Genomic DNA, 11,832 nt, shown 5'->3' with positions numbered 1-11,832 from the left:
ATAGGGTACTAAAATTTGAAAAGATCAGGAGCTTGGCTTGAGTTGAGTTGAGACCTGGTCCGAGTCCGAGCCCAGCTGCCTCTCATTTCTATGTTCTAGAGCCTGGAAAGCCACAGAAATACAGCTTGTGTGCAGCTCACCGCGGCTATCTCTCTGGCTTCTACAACAAGCTGTAAAAACTAAGTATTTAGAGCATTTTTATGTGACTAATATCAGGACCGACTATAAGTACATCAATGTAGCGTATTTATGTGCCACTCTTAACACTGAGTTAATATATTATGTATGGGTAAAAAATATTTTATTTTGTGGTTTCAGGTAACCCTTCTTCCTAAAAAAAAAGGTATCATGGTCCTACTCGCCGTTATTGGCGACATCTGTATTTCCTAATCTTGTATAAAGACATCTCATAAAATAGAACTTTTATTGACACGTGTAAAGGCTAGAAATTGTATATACACTTAAGAACATATTTAATAATATGACAACTACGTATAATGGCACAGGAGAACTTGTGCTTTCTCACTTGGCCGCTGGATCATTGGGTGGCTTGAGTTTATACATCGTAAAGTATGACACGACCTGCTGCGGTACTTCAGCCAAGACATTTTGAGCAAGGGCTTCTTTTGGAGCCTGCAAACAAAAATGAGGAATATGACTGGAGGTGACCTATCAAAATAACTTGCTGTTGAAAAGAGTTTCAGAAACAGGATTTAGACTTCCTAGAAAAATACAATTTGCAATCAAATGTGAGATATCATACAGTATAAAAATTACATGGTATACGTAGTACACTCTATAGTCCACTTCAATAACAAATACTTACCCCAACAAAGTTTCTAAAGGGCACAAATTGTACTATATCTCGTATAGCAGCCTCTCCTGTGACAGATCGGAGGGTCCCACCATCTCCATCAAGAAACTCCATGGCACTAAAGTCGGCTTCCCCAACACCGACAATAATGATGGACATGGGAAGCTTTGCCGCATCAACAATTGATTGCCTGGTCTTATCAAGGTCAGTTATGACACCGTCAGTGATAATCAGAAGCACAAAATATTGCTGCAAAAGGTACACAAAAACAAGAAAGAAAGACAAGGTAATCTCAGTGATAAGTAATCAAGTAAATGTATGTTTTATAAAAATATACTTTATAGTTATTTGATTCAAAACATCTCACGTGAGAAACCTGTACAAATCAACTACAGTACTCTGCTTGCACTATGCCTGTGCTCGATAATCATGCCAATGATTCACAGTGACAGCAAGCTGCGTGTTCCCATACCTCCCATTGCTTACACTGGAATAGCATTACCTCTCATCTTTTCTCTACCATGATACAGAATTCCACCAGAGACCCTGGCGTTCATTAGCTTAATAGAAAGGCTCTGCTGAATTCATGGGCTGTGAACTGTATCAATGACTTTAGCTAAACCATATCGATAGTATATTGGGCCATGGCTGGAACCCTTTTCTCCATGCTTTATCCTGTATGATCGGGGCCTGGGTGGAAATGAAGTCTATTCTCCATACTTCGTTCAATATGTTCAGTACATGGCTGGAACTAAACTGGACTTGTCATGCTTTAGAAAGTCATCTTTAGTAGTAGTTAGTCTGGACATTTTCTGACTGCTGGGAAGGTATTAATAAACATTTACACATCCTTCCTCTGCAGACTAAGTTTAGCGCTTAGTTATTCTGTGTCCGAAAAGGCATCAAACCCACATGAAAGTGAATGCCAGGTCCTACAGCTGCCATGCTCTGACATCCGTGCAACTGCCTTTATACTACTTAAACAGGGTACAACACACAGCAAGAAGAACTCCTAAAGCACGTGGCATCACGGCTTGTAGAATGGGTACGGCACACAACATAGTACCAAGGTCACCTACAGATGCGGTCTGTTGTTGCGTAGCTGCAGCAGCAAATCTTGCAACGTGATTGATTATTGGCGAAAAGTTGGTTGGCCCATAGAGTTTCACTTGAGGAAGGCAAGTGCGGTAGGCATCTACAATTCCCTGGATTCCTGGAGGAAGTGTCATGAAAGTCATTAGTTAAGAAGAAGCACATCTATGGATGATTAAAATTACCGCAACCTAATTTGTCTTCTTTAACCCAGCTGATAGACTAACAGATATGTTATTTGGCTTCTCCTTAGTTATCATCAGGATGAGTGGTTTAACACAAAAAAGCAGGGGCTTATATTATGTTCCTGACGGGGATTACATTAAACATTAAAGGATAATTCTTATTGATACACTCATTATCAAATTATCAATGTGCATGAAAAACACTTCTATCCAAATATTTCCTAAAACAATGGGTTTTAGAAATGTACTTTTTAAATCAGCAATACTCACCGTGGCAGAAAGGATTGGATGGGTTGAAATTTATTGGGAACTCATGTGAAACCTGATAAGATAAAAGCCAAACAAAAAAAACCCATTAATAGCTTATAACATACATGGAAGTGTCTGTTCCATACAGCGCATCAATCAAGGCTCCAGAAGTAACTAATTTGTGGGGGGATAAAAAAGCTTTTCTTAAATTTCTTATTTCATAAATTTGAGAAAGACAACTCAGTGCAATTCTATGCCTTCAAATATTGTATGTAAAAATAAATTAAAAAATATGGAAATATTTGATTACCAGGATGCTACACCCATTCACCGGTTGTGTAACTTCCATGACACTGCTGCCGCACTAACTCAACATCGGTGGTCAAGCTTTGATCTATCGAGTTTTCCACTAATCTATGTACAGGAAATGTATATCACTCACCTGACCCGTGGGTGGTATCTGGGCTCCGAACCCAAATGCTGGAAACATTTTATCCCTACGGAAAATGACAAAGAAATATCAGAGTGTATTTTATATGATGGACTGTGTCGTTCTTTATTTTATAGTTAATGCAGAAGTATTACTTACGTATCATAATCTTGAATGACCATCCCCACAGACCAGATCGCAGTCAGGTACTCATTAACCCCATTTGGGCTAATATAGTGCAGAGAGTCTGGAGATCGCGGGTCCCCATTGGATCCGGTGAAGTCAATGCCAACCTGTTAATTGCACAATAAAATAGTTCATTTCAAAGTCCTTTTGAGTCAGGATGAGATGTTTTAAGATCATAGCTATATATATTTATATTAGAGAGACAGAGACGAAGATAGACAAATTTTTTAATTTATACTTACAACAAAATTCATCTGGCATCCTCCCATGATATAATCCAGAAAAGAATATTCCACCACAATCTATAAGGGACAAGGGTACACAATATGAATGAGACTAATGTTTCTAGAGCGACAAGGGATACTATCATTAAAACAGCAAAGTAATAAAAATAAGAGATTGGGTATGAGTTGAACGGAAATTAGAAGCAAGTGTTGGAAGGGATCACTAACATGTAGACGTTGATATGACCGATTGGATGGGGGGGCTATTTGGGGGAAAAGAATAAAAAGGAAAAGGAGCTGTGATACAGGGAACAAAGCTTGATGATGTCACCAAAGCCCTTGTACCACAGCTTATCCTCATTTATGTATACATAATAATTTGGGAATACACAAGGATCTTCTTGGCACACCACGTCAATCATAGTTTATCCTTACATTTTAATGGTAAACCCAACACATGCAGAAGCCAGTAAGGTTTCATAAAGGCGCACACACCTCTATTGTAAAATCGCATTTTAGTATTGTCATTACCCTTAGGAGGTATACATGAAATTTTGATGCCGTAAGGTTCTTCTGAACGTACCTGACAGTGCTTCACACTCACTACGCCGGAATTCCGATACCCTTTCTTCTTTTGCTTCTTTTTTTCATTTATGCAATCAAACTCCACCTGCGCCAACGAGCAAAGCCTTTACAAATATCTAAATCTCTCGGTTATGGGAAGTGAAGCTCTCCATAGAAACCACTAGAATCAACATTTGTCTAAAATGTTCGTTTAGCTGAAGTATAAATGTAGCTGCAAAAATGTATCCGCACTGCTAATTAATTTCATTAGTGCAAACCATACATATTGCACTATTATTAAAGATTGATAATAATTTGTCTATTTTACACATAGTATAGTGCCATATCTGTGTAAAAGCCATTGGGTGATATTTCTGTCCATTGGATGTTGGGCACAGTATACTGGTAGATATCTTGGTATACATAAAATGTAGAACACTTACTGGCATGGAACGAGAAGCTTCCTTAAGTTTAGACAAGGTGGTCTCAAAGGCGCCTATAAAGTCATGCGACCCATCATTATCATGGTCGTAACATTCAACCTGAAACAGAGACGCTATATGTATGAGGAATGGATATTGGGACATGGAATCAGAATACAGACTATAAAATTCTCATCAGCCTTATTCAGTTATGAAACGTACCTGTAAACACGTGAAATGGATCAGAAATACAGCGCAGATGGTGTTAATGTTGTAAATGTAGCTGGAAATGGCTCATTATTTATGGAACACATCATTAAAAAAAGTACATTAATGTAACTGCCTCATTTTCACACTAAAACTAAGATGTCCCCTCCCCCACCCCTATTAAGGTGTACTTAAATGGTGCTTTTAAGCAGAATACATAGCATATTGCTGCAAGTGCAACACAGAAAAAAAAATAAAAAAAAAATATATATATATATACACACACACGCAAATATTGGTTACAAAATCATTTTGGAAAAAAGGTATACATTGCATATGGTTTTAATAATTGGTTTCTAATTATTTAACCCCTTGATGACAATTGCCGGTCCGGGCATGTCACGGAAAAACATGTCGTTAACGACAAATGACATGCCAGGACCGTCATTTGTTAAAACGGATAAAAAAAAATAAAATCGATCCGTGATCGATTTTTTTTACCCAAACGGCGTTGCTGTAATGCCTCGACCTCGGGGGTTTAGGAGGCGATCAACGATCACCTCATAAACTTAAATGGTGTCGCTGGAATGCCTCGATCAGAAGGCATCCAGCGACACCAAACACTTACCTCTTGATGGACTGTGACCGCTCCGGAGAGCGGTCACAGCCGCAGCTGCCGGTGATCTTCGCCATCAGCAAGATGGCGGCGGCCCGGGAAAAAAAATTATAAAGATGAAAAGGTTCGCTAGACGGTCTCCTGACCCTCTAGAGAACTCTGGCTCCACTTGCAGGTTGATTACAGGTACTGCATTCAACCATGCAAGTCAATGGAGCCCAGCTTTCTAATCAATAAATTAATAATTAGAAAAAAAAATAGTAAAAAAACAAAACAATTCTCGCATGGAAAGAGTTAAAATACTGGCATATTAAATGCCCATGGGGTGTCTACTTTTAAAAAATGTATGATTTGATGGGGTAAATTGAATTGGCCAGATTCAACAATGTCCCAATTAACACGGGGGGGGAAGGATGGCCACACATCTAATTTCCAATTAGAAAAATGCACACGTACCAAATGTGGCCTTTTAGTTCCCCCAAAAAATGACAAACCCATGCATGTGGGGTATCACTGTACTCAGGAGATGTTGCTGAACACATATTGGGGTGTCGTGTGACAGCGGCATATACCAGGAGCTGTAAATTCATACATAAAGTAGGTGTGTGTGGGAAAAATACACACAAAAATACTACTGCAAACTTTGAAAAAATGCTGGTGGTAAAATGTGTGCATGCAAAGAGTTAAAATACCAGCATTTAAAATACCCTGGGGTGTCTAGTTTTCAAAAATATATGGTTTTGTTGGGCACACTGAAATGGCCGGGCTCAAAGATGTACCAAATAGGGCATGGGCAATGGATCCCCAAATGCCAAAGTTCAACATTGAAAATGCGCATGCCCCAAATGTGGCCCTTTTGCCCCCAAACAGCCAGGCAAAATCATTCATGTGAGGTATCGCTGTACTCAGGATATGTTGCTAAACACATATTGGGGTGTTTTATGATAGTGACATATACCAGAACCTGTTTATTCATACCTAAAGTAAAATGTGTGTGAAAAAACAAATGCAAAAAAAATGACTACCATAAAGTTTGACAAAGGCTGATGGTAGAATTAGTGCTTGGAAAGGGTTAAAATACTAGCATTTGGAATACCCTGGGCTGTCTAGTTTTCAAAAATATATGACTTGATGGGGTAAATTGCATTGGCCGGCTTCAAAGATACCTGAAATGGCACATGGGGGGAAGAATTACCAGATTTGGAAAAAATGGCTTTGAAATAGCAAAATGCTACCTGTACTTTTTGCCCCATAATGTGTAGAAAAAAGCAAAAAAACATAAAAACATTGGGTATTTCTAAACTCAGGACAAATAGTAGAATCTATTTAGCAGGTTTTTTCATTACCTTTTATAGATGAGTAAAAGATTTTTCAACTAAAAGTTAGAAACGGTAATTTTTTTCTAAATTTTTCACCATATTTTATACTTTTTTTAATAGTAAATAATATGATACAATCAAAAAAATGTCATCTAAAGAAAGCCCTTCTTGTCCTGAAAAAAACAATATCTAATGTGTGTGGGTTCAGTAAACGGGAAAGAAGAAAATTACAGCTAAACACGAGCAGCGCAGAAATGTTAAAATGGCCATTGTCACGAAGGGAACAAAAAGTAAAATCAGCCTGTCACAAAGGGGTTAAAGATTTTTGTTCATCATTTTATTGCAAAATTCTAAAAATAAATAGATATTTGTATTTACTTTGATGGCTTTGTCAAAGTCTCCATTGCACAGAGATCGAAGGGGTATCCTGAACGGTCTCCAGACAGGATTCAGATTGTTCTTGATCACCTGGAAGATGCAAAAAAAATTAAAAAATTATAATTAAAAAAAAATATAATTTGTAAAAACCTGCAATTCATAGTTTGTGCGTTCATAATAGTACTACATTTTATAACATGCTGACTGAATGTGTGCTCAGTATTAATAATTGAGAGGACCATTATAATGGTTTGTTTCTCTCATATGTACATAAAAGCTCATAGTATTTTCCTGTCAATTATAGAACCAGTCAGACCATTTAGTCTGCCTATTTTTTCCCAATTTAAAGACCTTAATTGGTTCACGGTCTAATCTTAGATTCCGGATAGCTTTATGTCTATCTCATGCATGTTTAAATTCTCTCACCACTTCTGATGGGAGGCTGTTCTATTTATCTACCACCCTCTCGGTAAAGTAGAAGTGGCATCTTGTGGGATGGGTATGAAGTTCTATGCTGGATATTCCTCAATCCCTAATGCTGCTTTTACCATATCCACCTAAACGTCATTTCATGTTTCTCCTACCGTTTCTGAATATAACAACTTACATGAAACATGCAATGCAAAGACGTGGAATATCAGTATCCTTACCTCTGTCCTATGCACCATCTGCCATCGTCCATCCTCTGTCTGTCTGTAAAATTCTAGGTAAGGGTCCGACTTGCCAAAAAAGTCCTATAAAATTGAAAGACTTATTTTTGGGGAAATTGCCTCAATATTCACCCAGAATTTCCATATTATCGTGCTGTGAAATATAATGGCTCTATATAAATCAATAAATGAACAATAACACCATGAGCGATAAAGCCGTAACATATCTAGAATGTAGCCGTTGACCAATCACTAGCCGTTACAATACATACCAAGCCCCTGGTCACTTACCCACGTGGGTGGTGGCAGCTACTGATTCTATGAGAGTTGGTTTTACCGGTAATTTCAGCTTTTATATTTTTTCTTATACATGGGTTTTTGGAGACTTTGACTAGTTACAAGAAGCATCAGGCTGTTTTTGCTCTTGAGAGTTATGAAAGCAACCAAGTGATTTTTAGTTTTATTTTATAAGCATTATAGTTTGAAGGAAAAAAAAAAAAGTTTTATCAATTTTTTTTAAGGTTTTCAGAGGTTTTTCTGTAGAACATAGCAAACAGGTGTGAAAAATATTAACTCACAAGGAAGGGGAATATCTGGCGCGTACAGTTAAATTCTATGAAAACAGAAGACATTCCTACATTGTTTTCCCCCCACATAGCTTTGTGCATCAGAATTGAGCAAAAAAAGCCGTAATATTTCCAAAGCAACCAGAGATAGCTAAAGAGTAAGTAGAATGGTTGTGTGGTATCTATGTTGTTGCTCAGTTTTTGAATTGCTGATGAGCAGGACGGATATCCTCTTCTATAGCTTTCATAGCCACCAAAGGCTGTGCACGCTGACCAAAAAGGGGTTAAACTTAGCAGATGTGAATACGACAATACCTTGTTATCAAGCTTTCTTGCTTCAACCTCAAACTCAACCACTCTGTTATCCTTTACTTCTTCGGCATAAATCTGCAAATGAAACGGTAAAAGATAAATAAAAATATAGAAACGCATATAACAGTTATTTGGCAAATAAAGCCTTGCCCTCCAGCAAACCTGCTGACTACATCCGGTACATAATGGGACTTAAATACGTGAAATGATGCAGTCTGTAATGGATTAAGATACTGTTACCAAGCCGCATCTCTCATAGCCTACAGACGTGGTAAACGTGTAATAATAATGTGTAATAACGCTCCTGGTTTGTAGAGTGCAAGGCTTCCACGATTGGCCAACAACACAATAGAAACATTCAATCCAATGCATTTATAACGACATTCAAAGCCCCTGTTTAAATACACCTTGCGTAGAATTTGCACCAGTTACTGAATCGGTTGTACTGAATACTGGGTTGTACTGGGCGCACATCCCCTCGGCTCTGTGGTCTACAGCTTCAGCATCATTTCGATTCTATATTCTCCCTATAAATGTAGGCGTAGCTGGTATAGCGCTGTACTGCGTGAGCCATATACCTGAAGAAGAGACCTAGATAGTCTCGAAAGCTTGAAATGTATTATATGCCAGTTACAGGGCCGGCCCAAGACAAAATGCCCCCTGGGGCGAAGTTTAAAATGACCACTCTCGCCCCCCCCGTACTTACCTTTCAGCAGTCCTGCGGTGAGTCTCCCTGCTCGGTCTCGGTGCTGGCTTGTAATGCTGAGCGCCGGAAATGACGTCATCTTCCGGCGCTCAACATTACCGAGCAGCCGGCACCGAGACCGAGCTAGAGGGCTCGCAGAGGAGAGAGAGAGAGAGGGGCGCCAAGTGGGTACTGACAACTTGGTAAGATAAAACCTCTCTCTCTCTCCCCCCCCCCAAAAAAGGAGGGGCTTGGGGTGGCAAAGTCCCGCCCCTTCAAAAGTGCCGCCTGGAACAGTTGCCCCACTCGGCTCCATTGTCGGGCCGGCCCTGGTCAGTTAAAATATAAATAAACCAATAAAATGTATCATCTTCACCAGATTTGCTTTCTCTCTGGACGCAGCAGCTAAAGCCACGGCACACAAAGAACTGCTGCTGGATGCTGGATGTCACTCTCTGGGGTGAGGAGCTTAAAGTAAAAAAATCATCCTGTTTGAACTTTCCCTCTTTTACCTAAAGTTTAAAACTCCATGGCGTGGCTGTCTCTTTGCTATACTCTATACAGTCTCCACCACACAGTCTCCACTTTTTGCAATCTTTAATTTTTGATCTCTTTGACCTTCGGAAACAAGTTTTTTGAATATGGTTTCTGAAGAGATTCTTCTTACCCCAAAATCTTATTTATCCAAAATGACATGTCCCTTTCACAAATTCTACAAGGCTCCAAAATTACCACAAAAACAGTCATGCTTTATAAGAAAACGAAAAAGGTATATAAAATCATATATAAAATACCGTTTACAGTTCTATTTCTGATGTATATCCACATATTGAACCAACTAGGAGGAAAGAAAAGTTTACAGCACAACTGCCACATCCAGTCAAATGAAGAGGACCCGACTAGTAGCCTGTAGAACAATGACGTGCAAAAACTCCACTTTTGTTTCAAACACGGATGTGCAGGATCATTAGGATTACTATATAACGAAACACAATCAAACGAAGCGTCTCAAATGTAAGAGGCGGCGTCTCTAAGAAATGACCTCCACGCACAGGGGCTAAAGATTTCTCTATAAAAACTTTGTTGTAAGAGCCAGCTGACTTACTGTGATGGATCCTTTTCCCGCTGGCTTTCCATTTTTTTGTACAAGTGGTTTTGTTATTTTTTTGCTGGAAACAATCTGCAAAAAGACACAGAGAAGCAGTGTTGATATACAAAAAGTTATCCAAATACGAGGTTAGATGCTACAGAAACCTTCATAGGAGGTCCCTGTCTGAGAGAGCTTCCTCTGAAGGACACTTTTTGGACATAGGCAACCAAATACGGTGGCAATGGAAACACAAAGAGCTAAAAGATAACTAATTAACCCAATTAACCAACTGCAAAGCATCAGCATTACATACCATATGATTTGGGAAATGTGTGAAATAGCCATAAAAAAACAGCAGTCCAAAGGTGGACATTTGCTTTACCAACATCTTCTGCATACACTGGATTCCAAACATTTGATGAAAGACGTGAGGTGTTCTCAAGTAACAACGAAATATTTAATGGCCAGTAAAGATCTGTTTTGGATTTTTTGTTGCAAAAAAGACATATAGATTTTACTCACCTGGCCTAAAGTGCACTCAAATTCACCCAGGAAATCATCGTCACCGAGATCGATAGATTTGTTATCAATGTCATATATCCCAAACTTCATCTTCTGCACCACCTCGAAATAGTAGTCAATTAGGAACTTCTTGCTGAACTTTGGGTTCAGGCAGTTTGAAATCCTTTCTGTGCGTGCGACCTGCGGGAAGCAACGTGCGACATTGGCTCTTCAGCTGTACTCCAGCAGTTCCAACGGGTTATTTAAACGTTTTCTTTACTCATAGGGGACCTGAGATTGTGCCATTTGCAGTTATATTTTGGTGACAACCTAATAAACAGCTTACACTTAACCGGGGACACCAACACAATCCATGAGTGCATTATATCCAGATTGTGCGTACAGAGGCCCTTTATCACTCCCATCACTCCTGTGTTCCAATGACCCTTTATCACTCCCATCACTCCTGTGTTCCAATGGGAGAGAGCACACCGAGCATTCATATAGTTGAAATTTTATATTAGCATAGTGGAATTACCAGAAACTCGATGTTTCAGTTGCTCCTGGGGAGGGAGGGACTGAAACATTGAGTTTGTAATTCCACTATGCAAATATCAAATGTGGGTTTCAACTATATAAATCCTCAGTGTTCTCTTTGTTTGATTTTTTTTTAAAAAGTGCCATCCCTGCCAAATGTGTCGGCAACAAGTCCTGAGCTGGCCCTGCATAATGCATAGTTAAGTGAGATTTGCAAGGTGACTTTCATGGAATTTCATGGATTGAAATATGCTTTATGCAGGGCCATCTATGCTACTTTTCAAGTAGAAGCTCACTGGGGTTAGCCATTCATAATGTAAAGTGAGGTGAGGGAGATGGAGCTGCCATCCTTTTATCTTCACTGATGACACTCTGCCACAACAAGGTTTCCTCTGATTCTCTTCCCATCATTCCCGCTGGGATCTCATGCATCTGTTTGATTCTTATGTTCCATAAATACATATTTATATCATGTTTATTGCATGCAATAAAATAGTCCATGAGTCCAAAAATTAGACCTTAATTAGGGCCAGTGTGGAAAGTTGATGCCAACTTCAGGTTGTATTATAGTAGATCATGGATGTACCCTGGATTTATCTTTGGAAACTATGTATTTTCAATATGCAACTTCCAAACATCAGAGTGTTGGGATCTATTCAATAGTTTCAAGTACCTCAAACCACTGTTGTCCGCTGGTATTCATAAGGAGGACACATAACGGGTCGGACTTTGAGCCAACGTCTCGATCTAGAAGATTGTCGCAGGAGACGCTCAACTCCACCTTGGTCACACATTGTGCTGCCAT

General features: G+C 39.1%; 1 protein-coding gene across 1 annotated transcript; it reads right to left on the bottom strand.

The window, feature by feature from the left end:
* Positions 1-522: 522 nt before the first annotated feature.
* LOC149305525 (copine-3-like) lies at positions 523-11,832 on the bottom strand. Its single transcript, XM_089477490.1, has 15 exons — positions 11,701-11,832; positions 10,512-10,691; positions 10,005-10,079; positions 8,218-8,289; positions 7,337-7,420; positions 6,687-6,776; positions 4,188-4,286; positions 3,764-3,850; positions 3,199-3,258; positions 2,930-3,063; positions 2,783-2,837; positions 2,362-2,413; positions 1,894-2,027; positions 827-1,063; positions 523-633 (listed from the first exon to the last, which is right to left on the bottom strand). The coding sequence occupies exons 1-15, from the start codon at positions 11,830-11,832 to the stop codon at positions 523-525; spliced, it is 1,602 nt and encodes a 533-aa protein (XP_089333616.1).

Source organism: Sceloporus occidentalis, unplaced genomic scaffold (assembly GCF_023333645.1).
Source record: "Sceloporus occidentalis isolate IW3139 unplaced genomic scaffold, rSceOcc1.0.p SCAF_11, whole genome shotgun sequence".
NCBI lineage: Eukaryota > Metazoa > Chordata > Lepidosauria > Squamata > Phrynosomatidae > Sceloporus > Sceloporus occidentalis.
This window is presented reverse-complemented; position numbering and strand designations above follow the sequence as displayed.